Genomic DNA, 22,899 nt, shown 5'->3' with positions numbered 1-22,899 from the left:
GCTAACTCTAACCCTAGTCTATTGATAATACCCATGCTAGTAAAGCCTTAGAAAGCATATTGTTAGCTAACAGTACGTCCAGTTGTATATGTTAGCATCTCTTAAATGTGGGTCATTTGGTGCTAGAGATGCTCCATTGCCATCCATGCAAAACAGCCTCCAATCTTCACAGGATCTTCCCAACAAAATCAGCCCAAGGTCAGACTGTGCAATGCTCAGAGAAATAAAACAAACCCTGCAGCAGAACATCAGTGGGGTGTGGAGAAGCCTGAAAACTATCTCAGGTTTTAAAATGCCCCACTCACAGGCTGAGGGGACCTGAACTTGGTCAATGATCCAAATCTGAATTTCAATAGGTTTGCTCAAGCACCCACTTTTCCTCCCATGCAGCTGCTACACCTTGACAATTGGACTACCCCCCCCCCCCCCCCCCCCACAGCCCTTCACACCTCTTGTTCATTCTGCCATCAAAGCCCTCCACATCTCCTTGGACCCAATGCCCCCCCCTTTTCAAGGAGAAAAATGCTGCTGGACTAGACAGCATCAGCATCAGCTCCAGGCTCCTTAAGTCCTGTGCAGATGAACTGTGTGGGGTTTTGGAGCAGGTCTTCAACCTGGGCCTCAAGCTGAAGGTGGTACCACAGCTCTGGAAGACCTCCTGTATGGTACTACAGCTATGGAAGACCTCCTGTGTTGTACCAGGGCCAAAGACATCTCACGCCAGTGAGCAGAGAAGAGCTACAGGCCAGTGGCTCTCACGTCCCATCTGATGAAGACACTGGAGAGACTGGTCCTGGGAGACCTCCGCTCCACGGTGGGACCCTCCATGGATCCACTGCAGTTCACCTACTAGCCTGGCCTTAGAGTGGAAGATGCTAGACCTGCTAGACCGTGCTCTGGTTTACCTGGAGAAGCCCCGCAGCACTGTGAGAATCATTGTTTTTATTTTTCCAGTTCCTTCAGCATCATCCAGCCGATGCTCCTGAAAGCCAAACTGGAGGGGGCTGGGGTGGACCTTCATCTGGCAGAGTGGATTCTGGACTATCTCACAAACCGATCCCAGTTTGTGAGACCCAAGACTGTGTCTGACCTGCTGTCCTGCAGCGTAGGCGTCCCCCAGGGGACGGTGTTGGTCCAGTTTCTCTTCTGCCTCTACGCTGCAGACTTCAGACACAACACGGTCAGCTGCGTTCTGCAGAAGTTCTCAGATGACTCTACAATTGTCGGACTTGTAGTTATTTGATTTTGTTTACAATGATATAAATTTTATTTTAGTAGAAAACAAAGCGCAGATTGGTTTAATGTGTTTCACTACATAATTAAAAATGATTATATTAGTTTTATTGGTTCATGTTGAAATGTGCTTTTTGCATAAAGTTAAAAATGTTTATAATTTCATAGTTTTATTTTAAGTTCAAAAGTAAAACACAGTAGAAGAAGAAAGAAAAAAACTTGGTACCTCCTGCTGCTGCAGAGAAGAGAAAGCCTGCATGTATAGACAGTACAAGTGATGACGGCAAATCCACACTGGGCCTGGATAGCTGTCCCTCATTTCAGTGGACTACTGAGGAGTTCATCAGCGACCCGGATCATGAGGTAGTGAGCTGAGCTGCGTTTCCAGGACAGAAAAGTGTATGCTGCACTAAGCTAACGTGGGAGCTAACACCGGTACGTCTGACTGTTTTACCTCATTAAGAGCCGCACTGACTGGAGACGTGTTGCTACTGGAGGATCAGCACTCACCTGAGTCAGAGACGACAGGAAAAAGGGATTTTGCGGCAAATGACTGGTATGATCACTGCACCCAAATTAATTCAATTCATTTGAGCTCCAACGCACGGCAGCAGTCTAAACTGCAAGCTTGCATAAAAAACCAGAATTCTCTCTAAAAAAAACTGTGATCAAACAGGTTAAAAATATTTTATTCTTATTGTTTAATTTTCTTTGTTCTTTAATACACAAGAAAATCTTTAATTGCCTTTGCGTCACTTTATTTCATCCCTGCAGTAATCTACACTGTAATAAATATTTTTGGAGTTACTGGCAATGTATGCTGCTAATTCCTATTTTCAGTTGATCTAGTTTCTGGGTAATCCTCTTTATTGCTACAGGAGTGAGAGTCATATTAGACCCTAGACATAGCTTTACGCATCATGATTTATTGTTTATTTAATATTTGGGACCAGGGAAGCACTAAAAAATACTTTATTCTATCCAGATAACCTAAAATTTAAAGGTGAAAAAAGGTGTTCTGCTTATTTTCCATTGGCAGGTCTGTGAGGACAAGTTAGAAGAAAAACAGGATGACATTAAAGCTGTTGACACATTGCACGCAGGACACTTTCTAGAAAGTACATGAGCTTAAATGAGTAAATAAGAAAATGTGACCAAATAATCTCTGGTTTGTTCTTACAGCTGACAACCAAGCTGGAAGCAACACTAAACTGACTGTAGAGGATTTGTTCAAACCCGAGTTCAAAGTCCACGACCCAGAGGCCAAATGGATCAGCGGTGAGTAATCCAGCAAGTCTGAACCTGCAGTCATGGAGACATGTTCAATGAGTCTGTCATGGATGAAATACACGGTTTACTGGCTGTGCTTGTAAGCAGTGTTTTTAATGGTTAATGGCATCTCAGTGTTTGGTTCCTGCCTGATTTGGACCACATTCTTTTTCTTTTTTTTTATTAACCTGTCCTGTTCAGCATCATAGCAGCAGAATGATAATCTGGTTGCTGTATCGTGCCAAAAAAGTTTGCTTTGCCAAGGGGAGGCTTATGGGTATTTATTTATTTATTATTTTTATTTTTAATTTATTATTATTTCTATTTATTATTTATTATTTTTATTTATTTATTAATGAAATTGGACGGTAACTGGATGGAAGTGTCGGGTCTTTACCTGGTTTTAATAGTAGAGTAATATTGGCTAGGTTCATATTTGAAGGTATTTTTTGTTTTTTCTTTATTTCTAATAACATATTGTAGAAAGTGGTTGCCAGCATTGTCCAGAATTCTTTGTAGAATTCTGCTGGGTAACCATCTGGACCTGGAGCTTTATTGTTGGGCATATGCTGGAGAGCTTCATGGAGTTCACCGACTGAAAGGGGGGAATCCAAGACCATTTTATTTTCATGTTTTAATTGTGGAAGATTGATGTTACTAAGAAATTTATCAATATTGTCATCTGTTGTAGTTAGTTGTGATGTATATAATGTTTTATAGAATTCTTTGAAAGTGTTATTTATCTTGTCAGGGTCGTGGCTGATGTTTCCTTCTGGATCTCTGACAGAGGAGATGGTTGTTTTCTCCTTGTTTGTTTTTAACTGATTAGCCAGGAACCTTCCAGATTTGTTGCCATGCTCAAAATTCTCCAAGCGAAGTCTTTGCACCAAGAATTGCATCTTTTTATCTATTATTTCATTAAGTTCAAGTTTAGCTTTCCTTATAGCATTTAGTGTGTGTTCTTCTGGAGGGACATGGTAAGCATCCTCTAAGGATTTAATTCTGAGTTCTAACTCTGAAATTCTCAAAGTTTCCTTCTTTTTCTTATGAGAAGGGAAGGAAATAATTTTCTCTCTCATTACTGCTTTTCCTGCTTCTCAAAGAACACTTGCTGAAGTTTCTGGCAAGTCGTTATTTTCTAGATATAAGGACCATTCTCTTTTAAAGTAGCTGATAAACTCAGGATCTTTAAGTAGTGACGTATTAAATCTCCAGTTTCTAGTTGCTGGTTTATTGCTCTTACTTCTCAGAGTGAATGATACTGGTGCGTGATCACTAATGCTAATAGGATGGATTCTGATTTCTGATATGTCATTCATCAGCGAGCTGCTAGTTAAGAAATAATCTAATCTAGAATAGGAATGGTGAACTGAAGAGAAGAAGGTGAGGTGAGGTGGAGAAGGAGGGAAAGAAGGAGGGTCATCAACATGTGGACCAGATATATTTGCAATACATAACTTAACATTTCTGGATCAGTGATTGTGTTCTCAATGTCAGACTTTAACCTTCTATTAATAAGAGTTGCTGCTTCTCTTTGCCTAGAATTATAACAAGCTGAGTACACATGTGGAAGCTGGGCTGTTAAGAGAAGATCTATTGTTGAGTTTGATAAATGAGGTTCCTGTAAGAGGACGATGTCTGCCTTCATCTCCTGCTGCCGACTGAAAATCTTTAACCTCTTCTCCCCTGTACCAGCTGTACGTACATTCCAAGTAACAAACCTCAAAGTGTCCGACAAATAAAAAAAGAAGCTACATGCATTTTACTGAAGAGTGTGTGCGCTCCACTGCTTCTCCATGTGCATGTGTGTCTACCAGCTGAGTGTGTGACATGGATCTGTGTATTAAATGTCTGCATGTGTGTGTGCTGTCTCATACGTTGCGTGGGGTTACCATTAACCATGAAAGGGCCGGAAAGAAGAAGAGAGAGAAGTGAAAAGAGTGACAGTGCCAAAGGAAAAACATAATTAAAAAAACACATCCGTGTTGACAGCAGTGTAGTGGAGACAGCAGTGGATTTATTGTTAACTACATGATCTTTATGGCAGTTTTATGTATTGACATGATTTAGTAAGAATACAGGAAGATTAAAGCTCATACCAACACGTCAGTACAGCCACAGAGTGATGTCCGGGTCGTGGAACAGCTGCCCGTTAATAATTTATCCACCACGATGACCAGGTTTTCTCCCACCCAGGCGATGGACTCTGTGAAAGGAGATGTTTTTCATTGTTTCCTCCAGAAGCTTCCCGTGAGTTTTGATGAAGTTTTTTACAATGGTCTCTGGGTCCTCTTCGGTCTGCTCTGGAATCCCTGCAAATACCAGGTTCTCTCTCATGCCCTGCACCTGCAGATCGATCACCGTTTCCTTCATCTTCTTATTTTCCTCCGAGAGACGGGTCAAGCCCTCAGTGAGGGATTTTACCGACTCTCTGAGACCAGCATTTTCTCAGAGTTTCCACCTGCTTCTGGCTTCATTCCAGTGATTCACATAGCAACTGGGACTCCTTGTGGAAAATTTCTACCAGGTTCAGACACGCATCAAAACTACTTAGTTTCATATCTATAGAGATCTGAACGTCCGTTGAGTCGGTGGTGAAATAGCTCCAGGGGAATCCTTATTTCGCTGTCTCTTGGCTTTAGATGAGGTGGAGGGGGTGGAGGTGTTGTTTGGTTTTCCCATGACGATTCTGTTGTAACAACGATCTATAAAATTTGTCAGGCTGGCCAAATCCTCCCCACTGTGCTCCAGAGTGTACCTTAAAAGACATTATTTTCCTCTTTCCACAAATATTTTGATCAGGCTGGCACAAAATACAATTGAATGAATAACAATAATAATAATAATAATAATACATTTTATTTGTTGGCGCCTTTCTAGACACTCAAGGTCACCTTACAGGATAAAACACAAGAATAAAACAAATCAATAAATACATTCATTAATTAACGGATACATAAAACAATAATAAAAGCAGTGTGAAATATTACAGTGAGGATGCCAGTTTAAACAGATGTGTTTTGAGTTTGGATTTGAACAGTTGTATAGAATCAGAGTTACGGAGGTCTGGGGTGAGGGAGGTCCAGAGATGGCCTTGTAGGTGAACAGCAGGATTTTGTAGTGGATGCGGTAGGTGATGGGGAGCCGGTGGAGCTGCTGCAGGACAGGGGAAATGTGATGGGTGGAGGCGGTTCTTGTGATGACCTGGGCTGCTGCATTCTGAACCAGTTGAAGTTTATGAAGCGTTTTTGGGGAAGACCAAACAGAAGGGAGTTACAGTAGTTGAGACGGGAGGTGACAAGACTGTGAACGAGTATGGCGGCGGTGTGAGGGGTGAGGGAGGGGCAGAGGTGGTTGATATTGCAAAGGTGAAAATATGCTGACCGGGTTATGTCATTGATATGTGATGTGAAAGACAGAGTGCTGTCAAGGATGACACCCAGACTCTTTACCTGAGGGGAGGGGGAAATGGAAGAATCATCAATGGGAATGGAGAAACTGTCAGATTTGGAGAGAGTGGATTTGGTGCCTACTAATAACATTTTTGTTTTGCTGCTGTTTAATTTAAGAAAGTTGGAGTTGAACCAGGACTTAATCTCTTGAAGACAATCTGTGAAGGACGATGGTTGGAGAGTAGAGTTAGGCTTGGTGGAGAGGTAGAGCTGGGTGTCATCCGCATAGCAATGAAAATGTATGTGGTGTTTTCTAAAAATATAACCGAGGGGGAGGAGGTAGATGAGGAACAGCAGGGGCCCCAGGACAGAGCCCTGGGGCACACCAGTGGTGACTGGGAATGACTGGGAAGTAAATGTTTTCAACTGGATGAACTGAGTGCGGCCAGAGAGATATGATTTGAACCAGCTGAGGGGGGTGTGGGTGATGCCGATGGAGGAGAGTCTAGCCAGGAGGATGGAGAGAGAAATGGTGTCAAAGGCCACACTTAGATCAAGGAGGATGAGAATAGATAAGAGACCAGAATCAGCTGCCAGGAGGAGGTCATTAGTGATTTTAAGTAATGCAGATTCGGTGCTGTGGAGTGGGCGGAAACCGGATTGAATGAATAAATGTTAAAGTGTGCCTGGTTTGAATCTGCCGTCTAACCGGAACTACATCATTACCTGAGTTATACAAAGTCTTGAGTGAGAGAACTGCTTACATGACTGGCCTCCATGCCGGTGCACACAGGTTTGACCCTACAGGCCGTTTGTTCAAATGTAATCCCAGCGGATTTCGGTTATTGGATGTGATCAAATCTTGAAAATGTGTTGTTCAAAACGGAAATTCGGATTCCGAAATCCACTTGGATCACATAATCCAATCTTGGTTGTTATCTGGGTTGTTCAAAACTTTTGAGTAGAATCCGAATAACTTTGATCCAAAAAAACAGGATTATCCTGATCCCAACAGAGGGCAGGATTACAAGCCGATCAAATAATAGAACTCTTTATTTGGTAAATATGCTCATATTTGTATTTTACACCTGACATAACCGTTCTAGTGATAAAGTAGTTAACATAGGGACAGGCTCCTATTAAGTCTTTCAGTGTAGTAAAATAAAAGGGTAAAAAAGCACAATGTAAAAATAAAAACATGACATTATCATATTCCCATGAAATAAACGACCAAACAGATCCAATAACAAACACAAATATAATATTCCATTTTCCTGTTTTTCATCACAGCATAATCAGAGGAGAACCTGTCAAAAAAATGAAATTTCTAATGATTGCATCCCTCACTACACGTTCAGTCCATCCATCATTCTGACAGAATGACAGCGGTTAGTCCGGCACTTCCACCCGGTGCGTCATTATCATTGTTACAGAGGGAGATTCCGCCTGGTTGCATTGTTATGCAGGACAATACATGCACGTATTATGTTACATGCTCCTGGTGGTTCCACTCGCAAAGCATGCAAACCGTCTCTTCTACCTGCTGTTCTTCACATGGCCGGCAGCGAACATTGATCTACATGCTGGAAATCCGGATTACATGATCCTGAGAAACAGGATTTTGGATCAGGGTGATCCAGTCCTATTTTGCTTTGAACAACTGGGATAAAAGTAAGCTGGATTACGTGAACCGGATAGCTTTTATCCGGATCACGTAATCCACAACAACCGGCCCCCTACGTGATATTAGTGCCATCACGCTGAGCTGAGCGGAGCAAACGGCAGCCATGTTTTCACTCAGCAGCAGGGCGGTGACATCTCACCCCTGCTTTGTAAGGAAGGATCAGGAAGACAGAAAGTTCCCTTCTGAACCAGCTGACATGTTTACCTCACATCTCCTCACGCTAATTTACATGTAGGTATTTATTTTCCTCTCCTTATCTGCATTGCATTGGTTCCTTATTTGCTAGAAGGGAATCCTGTGTTAAGCCTTGAACCCCTCGGCTGTTAATAAACCACATCAAGTCACCTGCAAGTGAATCTGATTATAGTTTTCTCCGTGAAAGTCAGAAGATAATCATCCTCCTGAGGATGACGGATGGGATTGTGGCATCGCTGTGTTGTGCCTCACTCGTCTCTTTTCCTGCAGATTATTGGTTTTGTTTAGCCGTTCCTCTCTGCTGCCCATTGACTGCAAGGCTCTCAATGGGGGCCCGAGGAAAAAGAGGCAAGGCCTTTCTGCCCATCAATATTTCATTCCTGGATGACATTTCTCCACTATCTCTGCAATGCCATCTCATTCCATGATGTGACCTCAGGCCAGATAGAGAGAGCAGGGGTGAGGTGAGGCAGTTAGAAAAGCCAGATTTACAGGGATGGATGGAAAATAGACCCCAGACAAGAAGAAGATAACAGACGGTCAGCTGAAAGAAGAGATCTATGACTATGATTTAAAGCAAAAATAAGATTTTTTTTCTTTTCTAAATGGTGTGGAGGTTTCAGCTCCTTTTTTTTCTTCTTCTTTTTGTCTGAATAACTACGTGAAGTGATCCAAAGAATCGTGTAAACAGGATGTAGAAGCATGTTTTTTGTAATATATAATAAATACATAAAATAAGTCTGTTGACATTATATTATGTTATATCTGTATTTCTTGGTGGCTGAGCTTATTTCTATTGTGCAAATGACATGATGGACATGAATCCATGTAAAAAGTCACATAATTTAACAAAATTATCTAACTTTCTGAAAAATGACTGCCACCGCCAACTGCCACTTGGATTGAAATAAACAGAAAGGAGCCTATATAGGATAATTTCTGCATGGATGTTCCAGCTGCAGCAAGTTATTTCACCCCAACTGATGCAACGAGGAGCTTCTCATGTCTTAAACAAGCAAGTGGAAAGACACATCCATGGTTGTGGATAAGATGATCATAGAATATTGTGATTTTAATCCTGTTATTTAACATGGAACTGTGTATTTCCTCACAGACTCCATCCATCTATTTACTTAAAATCCAGTGATAATGTACCCCTATAATTGTGTGGGATGCTTTAAAAGCCACTATGAGAGGGGAAATTATACCATTATCCTCTTACAAGAACAAGATGAGAAATAAGAAACTAGAAGAATTACAAAAGAAATTGAAAGAATTGGAGGCCACACATAAAACAGAAACAACACAAGGTGCAATGGCAGAAATCAGGACAATAAGGAATGAAATGAAGAATTTGACTATGCAGGAAATCAAGAAAAACCTGATCTTTTGTAAATAAAGTCCCCTTGAAGGTGGCTCCAAACCAATGAAAGTCCTGGCCAGGAGGCTTAAAAAGAAAAAAACAAATTAATAAAATTAAACATCTAAATACAAACATTATAAAACATAAACTAAATAAGCCGCAGAAACATTTTATCAAACTTTATTCTAAAAAGGCAGCATAGCTGAAACTGAGCGTTTCCTAAACTCTCTGGAATTACCGATGTCCAACGGAAAACAGACATACATGACATACAAAGAGCTAATAACGGCAACAAGTAAACTCAAATCTCTTCCTTTTCTCTCTTCCTGCTCTCGACTAAGGCAGACGCTTTTTCTTCTCTCTCCCTCCTCCCCACTCTACCCTGCTACTTGTCCTGTCTTATTTGAGCCTCTCTCTGCATTTCTGTGTTGAATCTAGAACCATGGGTCTGATCAGCTAGTCTCTCAATACAATTGACCAAATTTATTCAAACCAAAAAACAGGTGTAGGGGAGCCTGTGTCGAGCTGTGAACAATCAGACTTTGGTGTTGCAGGAGCTTAATCATAAACTGGAGGCTATTCTAGCTCAGAATGGTAAGCTGGCTGCGATTCCAGAGCTCGTACGCCGGGTGGACACCAACTTGGAGAAGTTGTCGGCTCGGTTGGGTGGAAACGGACCTAAAATTCCGATGAAAAGGAGTCGCCATGGGACCACTGAGAGATTCAAGGCAGACGAAACAGCTCTGGCCTGAAACCAAAACAAATGCTATCTTCATCTGGCTCCCTGTACTGGCCTTGGATGGCTGATTATCAACTTCTCCTGGAATGTTATGCAGATGGACGCTCTGCTTTTAGGTACCGAGGTGTGTTTTTTTATATCTCTACACCAGGCAGGTCAAGGCACAGTGTATAGACGCCTTTTTTTCTAGCCTCCTCCCGTTACTCTCCCTCATGTTATCTTTTCCATCTGTGAAAATGACGAGCTGCACGGCGGCTGCTGCCTCAGTCTACCTGATCCTGTTTGTTTATATGCGGTTGTTTGTACTGGGGGAAAAAAATGTTGTACCTGTTGCAATGACAATAAAGTTCATTCATTCATTCATTCATTCATTCATTCATGCATTCAAATGAAACAGATCACCAGTATCTGGTGGATATACGGCAGAGTGGAACAAGGAGATGAAAGAACTGATCCCTGTGATGCTTCCTACACTGAACTGGGTTCTACAAAAGGCACCAGTACCCTCTGCTGGAAAAAAGCAATTATCTCTGTCATCCCAAAAGAAAATAAAGATCATTTAGAATGTGGATCATACAGACCAATATCGGTTCAGGATGTGGAATATAGGTAGTTACTTCTACAACAGCGAGACGACTAGAAAAGTTCCCACCCAGTTTGATAAATAATGATAAAACAGGTGAAAACACAAAACAATGTACAACGGATGCTACGTCATTAACTAAATACTAAAGAACCAAGTAGCAGCATTAGCTGCGTTTCTATTACCCCTAGAATTTTGCAAAACCTAAATATCGCAATAAAAAAATGGTAATAAATTGTAAAATAAACCTCTAAATCTGGCTAAAAAGTTTTTATGCTCTCATGAGGTGGTTTTTCAGACATGTTGATATAGAAGTATAACACAAAGTGTAATGGAAACACGTTTATCACATTTACACGTCTCTGGATGTGACGTAGGGGGTCACATGACCAGTTCATTTCAAGTTAAGAGGGCGCAGTCTGAGTAGACGCAGGAGAAGACGGAAATCTGTTTACAAATAATTAAAGAAACAAATCTAACTGCCAACCTGAAAGCGACACCCGCAACATGCACAGTTTTACGAAGAATTAGAAATTTCCTTCCTCCTCAAAGCAGAGTCTCGTGGGACGAGATTTTGCCAGAATAAAGGCTAATGTGCTAAATGGCTAATGCGCTAAACACCGCTCAGTGGAAATGCCTGCAAATCATCATTTGATGAAATTTTAGAAATATCACTTTTATTTAGTGAAAGTCTGTAATCGAAACACAGCTATTGATCATTTGCATTGATGCAAAAAAGGCTTTTGACTAAGTGGATTGGAGTCTTTTCTTTTTCAAGTTTTACAAAAATTTGGCCTCCATGAAACTATTATTGAAACAGTACAGGCACTTTATAATCAACCTACTGCTAGAGTTAATATAAATGGTTGCTTAATGAACAGTTTTCATCTAGAAAGGGGAACAAGACAAGGACATGCATCTTCACCTCTTTTATTTGTATTATATCTGGAACACTTTGCCCAGTATATGAGACAAAATAAAGACATAAAAGGTGTTGTTTTGCATGGGAAGGAGCCAAAATTGACTTGCTATGCAGATGGTATTCTGATATTTTTGGGTCAACCAACAAATTCTCTACCTATACTTGTGAGATCACTTGAATATTTCTGTCAGATATCCGCTTACAAAATTAACGTTGAAAAAACACAACTACTTAAATCTAATTGCAGCCCTCCCAAAGCAGTTAAAAGTAGGTACCAGTTAGTTTGGCAAAGAGAAACTGTAAAATATTTATAATAGTTATAATGGTTATAATATAATATAATATAATATAATATAATATAATATAATATAATATTTATAATGGTTATAATACAAAAAACCAAATAATACCAAAAATTCAAAATTGCTGGTATGCAATTACTTACCCATACAAAGGAGAATAAAAGAGGACATAGCATATCTCAACTTTACTTCAAGAACTGATTACTGTATTACTGTATGTTTCTCAAAACCTGCCAATTCAACTAATAAAACTTTACAATCAGCCAAAGGAAAAGGAGGACAGGCCTCCCCTCTCTTAGGGACCATTACTGGGCTACACAGCTGAGGCCAGTGATATGCTGGTGTAATCCCTCATATGAAGCTCAGTAGAAAACTACCAGTCCCATGCAAGCAATAACTGCATTAGTTGTCGGCCGGAGCTTATAAGAACCATGGATCAAGTTAACTTTTAAAATCTGGGAAACCGTAGTAAAAGAATACACATTGGAAACAGATATAGCAAACCTTAAATGGTGCATATAATACACGATTCACTCCAAGAAATTAGACTGTAGATTTAAAGAAGGAGCAAGATAATGAAGGAAGGTGCACTATTCAGCGTAGAAATAAAAAAAAAGGAAAAATATTTATTGGAAAAAAAAGATTTTTTTCTTTCACAGCTGATGTGAAAGAGGGACATGTTTGTTTAACGTTGGAAAAAATTGAAAAATTATATTTTACTGCACAAACCAAGCGTAGAATCTGCCTACCCTTACCTTACCTACCTACCCCTACCATCTCATATCTCATGCCCAGAGGTAGCTTTGTTCCATATATCTTTTTTTTTTTTTTTTTTCTAAGAGTGTTATTTTGTCTAAAGAAGGTGATATTCTGAGAATGAACATGAGTTAATTTAGTTGTTGAAAGCCAATACAAGTGAATGACAAAAAAACGGACTTCATCCACCCTCAGCCACAAATATCTGATAAATAGCAGCTGTGGGACGGTCCAGCTTCTAGGTCATGGCAGTGATGACCAGTGACATCGTTAGGCCTCTTTTAGGGGGGCTTCAGTATAATAAATATGATATATATATATACACGTTTAAATTTAAATCTGCCAGTCTCCCCTCACTTCATAGCATAAGGTTGAGAGCCCCTCCAGTACGTCGTTCATCTAGTCCATTCCACTTGTTCATATGGAGAATGCCCACATCACTGGTAGTAACAGTTAGCATGGGCGGGGTGACAGCAGAAAGTCCAACCAATGCTTCATGTTTGACAAATAAAAACCTGGCTTGCACAATCTCTGCGTACGTCTTACCTTTGTTGTTTCGTGGTAAAGAGTTACATTCCAGTTGTAAAAGAACGTTGCTACTTAGCTAGCTAGTTAGCCTGAAATGCCTTGTGAAGGTCCCACTCTTTCATCCATACTATCTTCGGGGGGACTTCCTTCCGGAGCATCAGCTGTGTTTCTCACTTTACTTTCACGTTGTCACACTTTTTACTTTAATTTCAATTCTCAAAAATTTGTAGCCTCAGATGGATGCATTTTAATCTCTAATGGAAGCCAAAAGTGTCATGTCAAATACAACATGGGCTTTTGAACAACATCCCCATTGTAAGGGCTGGTGGTCACAATGCTATTTCAGTAAGAAAAAAAGTATATTTCATTGAAATATTTTATTTCAAAGCATTTAAGATTTTTGTTGAAACAGCTGTTTATTGAGGCTACAACCTCTCATATATCAAAAACAGACACAATTTCTTGGGAAAAAAACAGTATGAAAATGTGTATAAAAACAGTACAACAGAACAGACATAGGCCTACTAAAACCTGCTATTTTTCACTTATACCATGAAATGGCTGAATACTTTTTGTACTTCAGTATCAGAATTAGAAAATCAGTATCAAGAACAATCAGACAATAACAATACAAAATAACAGAAATTGGCCCACAACCATATCTTTATAATTTCATTCACTCACTTTCCGAGTCACAGTTCTGACAGCATCTGCCCAGGTGTGCTACCTGGTGCCCACTTCCTGCACAAAATGCACCAGACCCATGTCTCTTTGAAAATGGCTCCACACACCAAACAGAGACATTCATCCTCATCTGAAGATGATTCTGTTATATGTTTCTTCCTTCTTTTTTATTTTTGTTGAGGCCTCAGGTGTCACATGTGACAACCAACCCTGGAGAGAATGTGACAACCATTCGCAACAGGCATTTTTAGCCAGAAGTTAAGCTAGCAAGCATAAACGATAGCCTAGCAAAAAAAAAAAAAAAAAAAAAAAAAAAAACATTTTGAACTCTTTTGAGCTCCCTTTATATTATAAAATGGTAATAGGTGTGACATTTTAAACCAGTGTGTAAAAGACTAGGAGAATAATGCAGAAAAACTGAAAGGTTACATTTTAATGTCGTTTTTTTTTTTTTTTTTTTAACTTGTCCTGTCCAGCATCATAGCAAGCAAAATGATAATCTGGTTTCTATATCGTGCTGAACAAATTTGCTCTGCCAAGGGGAGGCCTATGGGTAAGGCTCCTCTTGATAATGTGATTAATTTATTTATTTATTTACTTTGAATCATGGAATCTATGTAATCTTGCTGGACCTGACCGGAGGGGACAGAAAAAGATGGAAAATAGCAAAAAAGAGCAAAAGGGAAAGAAGAAAGGAGACAAAAAGATCACAGACAGAAGGAAACGACCCTTCAATCCACACCATCACCAGACAACAAACTGTTACACCTGTACATGAACACACCAGAAAATTTCCTACAACTTTTACAAAAGCAGAAACACACACAGAAAAAAACAAACAACAAAACAAAAAAAAAACAAAAAAAGAAAAAACAGGGCTGCCAGTCATTAAGAGTTTTTAAATAATAACCAAATCAAAGAGACATAACAGCGACCAGATACTAACTCACAGGAAAAATACAAAAAAATTTTTTTTTTTTATAATTATCGCTTAGTATTAAAAACCCACTAGACAACTCAGTGACTGTGTCAGCATGCAGAGCATGAGAAACAAGGAGTGATCAGTGATGAAGAGTGGTGAGTGAGATCATGCAAATGCGACCTCGCCTCCACGGAGGCCAGAGGCAGACCAGGGCCTGGGCCGGGCCCTCAGCAGCAGACCCGGAGCACCAACCCAAGCCACCCCACCACAAAGACGACTCCAGCCCCACCCGAAGGGCGGCAGAGGAGAGCCCCAGCAAGAGCCCCCCACGGTCCCGGGGCACAGGCCCCAGTGGGCCAAGATCAGCAGCCGCCGGCCCCGCCAGGGACAGGCCCACCCAGGGCAGCCCAAGCGAAGGGCCCAGGAGCCCAGAGGCGGCCGCCCCACCCCCCAAAGGCAGAGGGCCCGCAACATGCCTAGGAGGACCAGGCCCCCCCAGACAGCCACCCAGCGTAGGCCAGCACACATCCCGATGTTCCAGCCGCACACCCCGGGAACCAGGGTGCTATCGGCCCCCTCCCCCCACTCCCCATCTACTTCAACCTGCACCCCATATAACCCCACACTCACACCCTTCCCGTGCCGCACCCACAATCACTCACCACCACACAATCACGCCACACACAACCCTCCCACCATGCCCTGTGGGGGACACCCCAGGTGGACCAGCGGACAGCGAGCCCCAACCCCCATAGAGCCAGCAGCCCACCAGCGCAGCAACCCCGGGACCCGCGAGCCGGGCCACCTGAGTGGCCCCGCCCACCATGCACCGCATGCCATGCCCCCCAGGTGTTTGTTTGTGTGTTGTGTTTCTTGTGTTTTGGTGTCTCGGTGCAATTAAAACTGAGAGGCGAGCAGCCACGGGGTGCATCCAAGGAGACCACTGAATGGTCTCCTCCGTTCCACCCTGCATGGCTCCACGCCTCCCAACTCCCTACGTGTGTGTGTGTGTGAGACAGAGACAGCGGGAAGTAAGAGGGGTCCGGGGATGTACGTCCAGAGGGAAGCAAACTTCCCTCTGGATGATGAGCCTTTAGTGGCATTAGGCACCCCTGCTCCCCAGGAGGCCCCCCAGGGCAAGACAGGCCAGGAGAGGCCGCCCCCCACGACCGGGCCATTCAGGGACCGCAGACAGTGAGCCGCCACCCACCCCAGAAAGTTCCCACCCTCCCACACCCCTATGGTGAGGGAATGAGAGGATGGGGACAGCGGCAGACCCACGCCCCCCCCCCCACCCCCCCACCCCCCCATGGCCCACCCAGCCCCCCACCAGTGCACTTAACCCCGCCCCAACCACACACAGAAACACATGCACACACCTATTTCCTTGCACACTCCCACTCATCATAACGCACATATGCCCTCTCAGCCCCACCCAAAAAATGTAAACACTCGCACAGCATCCAACCCTCCCACTCTCACTCCCCAGACACACCCCCACTCATCCTAACACATGCATACGCACGCACACAAACATACCCCCCCATTCACACAAACATCCAAAGTATAGACACACACACAACATACAAGCATCCCTGTCTCACACCCCAGCACCTCCCCCTATAATCCCCCAAATCCCACTCAGCCCTCCTTCAAACCCCTACACCCCCCCCCCTGCCCCCGGGCCATACCCTGGGTCCCAGGGTGTCAACCAGACACCAGGGCATGCACCAACCCACACCACGGCAGCACATCCGGGCAGGCCCAGACCCCAGGCACATACGGAGCCCACCACCCCGGAGGGAGGAGGACCACCCCCGGGCACCAGAGCCCAGAACCCCCGCCCAGCCCGCCCCAGAATAGCCCGGCCACCCGGCTCAGGACCGACGCCCACCAACCCAGGCACCACCAGTGGCCTCACCCCCCGCCAAGAGGCGACTCCAACCGCTGGCCCCCACAGCCCCCGACAGGGCCAGACTCAGAGCCACCCCCACCGCAGAGCAGCCCGGTCCCGCATCACGGGCAACCACAAAGAACCCGCAACCACCAGTCACTCCCGGCCATTTCCCAAACCCCCATAGCAACGAGGTCACAGTCCTCCACCTACACTAAGTGATGGAACTAAGCACAGGGGACCAGAAGGAATGAGATTCAGCCGAATAGTTCTTTAAGGAGGCAGACATTGTCTCATTACTGATGTGGTCAACTAAGAGATTCCTAAACTGCTGAATACACAGATTATTTTTGTTTTTCCAGTTCACAAGGATAGTTTTCTTTGCAATGCATAACGCTGTGCGTATCATGTGTGCAGAGTTAATTGCCATATTAATGTCACCCAAGTCACCTAGTAGACATAATGAGGAGATTGTAGGAATATTACATTTAAACCATGTTGACATGTCCACACATACCTGAAGCCAGAACCTGCGGACAGGTGTGCAGGACCACAAGGCATGGAGACATTTTAATGTCTAAACCATAAAATGTCCTCTCACTTCAATATCAAGAGTCAAAATGCTAAATTAACCATGTAGCTAATCTATGACCACTATTAAGGAAATTTCTGTACCACTATCTTTTAACTGCTTTCTCTAATGGTTGAGTTTTAGCCACTGTGACAACCTACCCGGTTCTCCCCATCTACCATCTATATTAATCTGTAGGAGTCAGGGCAGAGGAGCACAGAGTTGAGAGGGGAGAGACCTCTACTGGTAAGCTGAGTAGAAGAGTAATGACAGTAAAGTGGAGAAAGACACTTATATATTAGGGGTTGAACTTGATTTAAAAAAATAATCTAATTGTTTACAGACTTTGCAATTAATTTTGATTAATCACATTTTAATCGCATAACAAAGTTTGCCCCAAAAAACAACTTTATTTAAATTTAAATTTAGTTTAGGGGATGATTAAATAAAATAATAGACAAAGAGATTAATATTGTAAACTCTATTAATGTCTAGAAAAAAGAAAAAAGAAAAAAAAAGAACATAACATTTTAGGTGTTTTCATCCACACTCTTCATTAGTAGGAATCAATATCTGACAGTAAACCAGGCGCTACGTTCACTCACATCCTATGGATTTCCTGGGGGCTAAGCCCCCCCTGTCCTTAAAACCTAGTGACACCCCTGGTGACGACTACAGCCGTCCACCAGGAGCATCCATAACAGTCTCTACAGAAACAGCTTGTTTTAGGTTCAACACGTCAACTTGAGCCTGCCATTAACAGACCCAAACTAATCAGGATGGATATTAAAACTGCTTGTATTTACCACGTTATAGTAGCAGGTGTAGAATTCGATGGCACACTAGTCAAATGTAGGAAAAAATTCTACTTCAGATTTAACAGTAACCCAGTGAAAAGCAGCTAAAACAGGTGAAATATGATTCTGTTGCTCGTCCTCGGTGCAGCAGGACTACATTCTCTGCTTCACCCTGAGACAGGAGGTCCTAATTTTAGCCGCATTACAGAGGAGGAAGATGGAGGTCCCAGAAACCTGCTTAGTACATGAGTAACAGGACAGATCCTGGTCCAGAATGACTCCAAGTTTCTTCACAATTAGGCAAGGCACGTTTATCAGTACATCACATTTCATGTAGAAGACAATTCAAAGTGCTTCACATAAAACATCAAAGCATCACAGCCCACAACCTTATGCTGTTCTCTAACACCATGATTCACCACAGAAGAAGAAGCATGTGAACCATGAATGAAGCTTTAAATGTTGTGGTTCACTGAGGGGTGGTATCTAAGCGTATCTCTTCAGGTCCTCGTGTACCTCATCATTCTTTTCCTGACTCAAGGGATGAACCAGAGTAGTGTCAATGAATAACAGACAAGTTAGCCAAGAGCCGTTCAAAGTGGATCTTTAGGCCAGCAGCTGGTCATTGAGACGCGCCACGTTCCCGTTTCTTCGTCCTTCCATGATTAATGCCGACGCACCACAGTTCGACAGAAAGCATTTTCTAAAGAGCTGTTAGTTAGAAACTTAGAATATCTCCAACTGAGTATTTATTCATTCATTCACTCATTCATCGCAGGTAAGCTGGAGCCTATCCCAGCATTTTAACAGGTGAGAGGCAGGTTTACCTGGTCAGGTCACCAGTCCATCGCAGGGAATTAAATTAATCAAATTAATTAATGGTAATCAATCACCATTCACGACTCTGCCTGAAATCTGCTCGTTTTTACTGCATCACCAGAACGAGTCGATGCTACAAATATTTACTGTTAACTGAGCTTCTATGGGGAAATGGTCAGATGTCCCAGGGTCAGTAAATGTGGCATGCAATGTAAATCATCTATTCTAAATCATCTCTATCATGTTCTAGATCATAATGCAGAATTCATCCAGCATCATATCGCCAGCCGTCTCCATGGTGATAATTTCTCATAAAACCACCAGATGATGACAAATGTTAAACAGCTGATATTGATGAAGAAACTGATAAACGGAGGATTTGGCTAAAATCACGAAGGTCTCATCTGAGCCCCCCTTTTCCTGGTCAGGGCTCCACCCCCCCATCAGAACGTTTCTAGACCCGCCCCTGCATTGCTGGAGTATAAACCCTGTCTACCACCAGCAGCTACTGTGTTAGAGAAGGTCCTGCCATTAACAAGACTTTGGGGTAAATATGTGTTGCACCATGAAGTTCTAGCTTCCTAATTCTCAACTGATCCATAAACACATGCAGCAAGAAAGAAAAGCCGATCAGCTGATCACCGACAGCCGCCATGATTAATGTAACAACAGGAGATGGAGAGGAGGAGCAGACACAGAGAAGACAGAGAGCTACTCGACCAGCCACATTTGTTCACAATGCAGGAAAATAAGGAAAAAAGCGTGGTTGTTAAAACGCCATCATCCTCCATGGCGATGCCCATGTGTTGCTCCATCAATGTTCTTTTTACTCAATCAATCCATAGAGTCAGTATGCTCATCTTTTCCATATGGCCTCTAGTTCCACCGCCATCACAAAGAAATGACGGATGTATGGGGCTTGTTACGCCGTGCATGCGTTAATTGGGTTAAAAATATTAATGCAATAATTACAGAGATTAGTTACCACAGTTACCTCTGTATTTTTGACAGCCCTAGTGCTGGGCAACGAATTAAAATTTTTAATCGGGATTAATCAAATGAAATGTTGCGATAAATTGCATTGTTATGCAAGGCGAGGCAAGTTTATTTGTAGCACAATTCAATGTCTAGGTGATTCGAAGTCATTTGTAGGATACAAGAAGCATCATTTAACTTTAAAAAGAAAAGGAGGGAAAAGAAAGAACACTGGATTAAAACAGTGTTGAAACATGATCAAATTAAAACCTCCAACTTAACAGAACCAGATGCAGACCTGGGGCCTCATTTATCAAACCGAACGCAGCAAAGCAAACTACAGGTGGCGTCTGCTGCAAACTTCTACTTTCATATTTATAAAAGCTAACACACGTCCTCCACCTGTTTCTGTTCGTAAATCAGAACCAACTCTAAAGTTGGTGCAGGTGAGGGACGCCTTGCCCCGCCCACATGGTGGCTATAAATGTTCAGGTGGACGCCTGTAATACATATTCATCTCATCACTTCCATGACGGCTCGGGAGGGAAAAAGAAGGAAGAAGTGGAATTTTTCAGGGTGTGAGACAGATCCTGATGGACCACGTTGACAAACGTAAAAATGTTTAACTGGTGGACACGACGTGGACGTTACTGGTGTCAGAAAGACAGAATAGTGGCAGCAGACTGGCAACTTATTTATCTGGATGGTTTTATAACATGAAGTTTTGTTCCACAACGACAGAACATGTTTTAGTGGTTGAGCTTCTTATTAACATCATCTCCCTTTTTCCTGGAAATCCTGTTTTTCCTGAACGTGGCTCTTAGGAGGATTAATATGGAATGTGTCTTTATTCATGTCTGCAAACAGCTTTATTATCTAACATGTGGTGTGGAAGGTAATAGTGGATTGTGTACAAATGTCTCACATTTCACATCATTTCCTGGTTTTATTCTGGACCGTTGGTGTCACCGTTTCCTGTTTTTCTAGACTCTGTGCGTACACCTGGGTCAGAGTTGCTTTGGAGGAAGGAACATTTTCCCACCAAGTTTGGTTTTTATAAATCGCAAAAGTTGACTATATTTGGCGTACGCCGGTTTTTATTCCTACTACAGCTTTAGAAATGAGGCCCCTGATGTCTCAGCATGGAGGAAGAGGCCTAGACTGCAGCCTCTGCATGAGCTTTCTCTGGTTCAGAGCCAGTAGCAAAAACTTTAAGAAAGAAGTCCTGTTAACATTCAATAAAAAAAATTAATGGCATAAATTAATGCGTTAACGTGCCCAAACCTAACATATAGATATATATATATTTATATAAGGATTTCTTTTACAACTAGGAGAAACCTGACATGGACTGATGAAGCCCTTCTGTTAATCCGTCTACTGAAACTTTGCCAGAAATGGTCTCCATGAAAGATTGGAGCCATTCTTTTTTGAAGAAAGAAGCAGAGTAAATTCTACAAGAACTGGACCTCGATGGTATTGAAGCAGCGAGGATTGTTGACTGAGAATGAAATTAAATGCAGCCAAGTCAGGAGCTGCAACGCTGGCGATGGAGGAGAGCATGCGCTACAGGAGCTTTCACAGGGCACGGGCTAGTACTAGGTGGCACTGGAGAACACATGTATGAAGACGTCTGCCCCACCACAGCATTTCCTCCTGCAGGACAGACGTGAGTCAGACAGTGTGTGCACCCGAGCCGTCCATCTGCTTTCAGCTGAAGAGCATCAGCGCGCAGCCATTAACAACTTCACGCTCTAACACATCTGTGTGTGCGCATCATGCTTTGCACATCAACATAGACAACCATGCAAATAAACATGCACGTGCACTTGCACAGCATCAGACTGAGGCTTGAGCAGCAGTTCCCAGCACAGCTTGGGGAGTCTCTAATGTTAATTAATGGGAGGCGCCAGAGCATGCAGTTTCTAATTAACCCCTCAGAATGATGCTGTGAAGGCATCCAAGTGGATAAACAGTGTAAAAAGAAAGCAGTTTAGTTTTTCCAGGACCCTGCTTACTTGCTACTGATCCATGTGCTGCAAACCACTCTGCAACTTATTGGCAGCAAAGTGGCTGATCTTTAACTCCTGTTGCCATCCTGTCAGCTGGCAGCGGAATTGGGATTAATTATCATAATCACCTCACCAATTAATTAAATGAAAGAAAATCAAGGTTGGTTGATGGCTGGATGTGAAAAGACAAATTGAACTGAATGTAGAGTAGTGAGGTCAGACTAACCTTATAAACAGGTCATGTTGTGGTAAATGCGTTTTATCTAGCAGGCTACATCAGTATTACATGTCAGGCTGTGTGGGAAGATGACATCCTGCCCCATACTTAAGGGCTAATCCCAACATTTTGGGTAGTTTTTAACAAGAAAAATGGATATGTTAAATCATAAAATGCCCACAAATGACGTGAAATGTGCACAAATGTGAGTTTAGATCAGAGCATGACACTAAAACCAAACGTTCTGGTGCTCAAGGAAAAAACCTGGCAAAAACTTACGTTAGGAACAGTGTATAGGCAGCATAATGGTTTGGGGATTTGTGTCACAGGACCTGGGGAAGTGGTCAGAAATGGAAGGAAGGGTGGCTGGAAAACTGGTTTAATTCTCCAAAGCACTGAGACTGAGATGGAGGTTCGTCTTTCAGCAGTACACAGAGGACATACTTTCAACTACACGTACACGTCTGTCATGGCTGCCTCATGTATTTTGTATTTGAAGTGTTTGTGAACGTCCTCAGATGTTAAAGCTACAAGCTGCAAAATTCCTGTAACTAATACAGGAAGGTGGAGCAATGTAGGAGGTTTGAGTGGATGTCAGCTTACAGGACAGAGATTCATGCTTGGTTTGGAGGCCTTTCATACCTTCTACAAGACTGCTGGTGCCACTTTTACTGCCATGATTTCAAAATTAATCCAACACAATCCTCCTCCATTGTCCTCATATTGAACATGTTTTACACCCTACACATTCAGCAGCTCTGTCTGGTCTGAGTTCTCCAGTCTACCTCCGACTGATTTCCTCCTGTAACAAGCGTAGCACGTACGTCAGTGATTGTATGCGTTGCCAGGTTGGAGGTTAAAAAGAAGCATATTCTTGGCCCTAGCCCAAAGTGTCTGGTTCCAAGGCATTAAGAATAGATCCTGTGGGTTACAGGAAGGTTTTTGTGGACTGGGTTTGCTTTAGATTGGTGTCTGGAGAGAAAGGAAGCTGAGTAAAGATTTCAGGCTCTTTGCTGCTGGAGTTTAGTTCTTCGTAAGCTTT

General features: G+C 42.6%; 1 protein-coding gene across 1 annotated transcript in view; it reads left to right on the top strand.

The window, feature by feature from the left end:
- LOC121650879 (inactive dipeptidyl peptidase 10-like) overlaps nt 1-22,899 on the top strand; it is a 282,313-nt gene that overhangs the window by 107,105 nt on the left and 152,309 nt on the right. The window contains exon 3 of the mRNA XM_042002663.1: nt 2,416-2,511. Coding sequence (XP_041858597.1) covers nt 2,416-2,511 — 96 coding nt within the window. The remainder of the gene's footprint in view (nt 1-2,415; nt 2,512-22,899) is intronic.

The sequence above is a fragment of the Melanotaenia boesemani genome, chromosome 12 (assembly GCF_017639745.1).
Source record: "Melanotaenia boesemani isolate fMelBoe1 chromosome 12, fMelBoe1.pri, whole genome shotgun sequence".
Taxonomy (NCBI): domain Eukaryota; kingdom Metazoa; phylum Chordata; class Actinopteri; order Atheriniformes; family Melanotaeniidae; genus Melanotaenia; species Melanotaenia boesemani.
The sequence above is the reverse complement of the archived record's forward strand: the minus strand, read 5'-3'. Positions and strand labels throughout refer to the sequence as shown.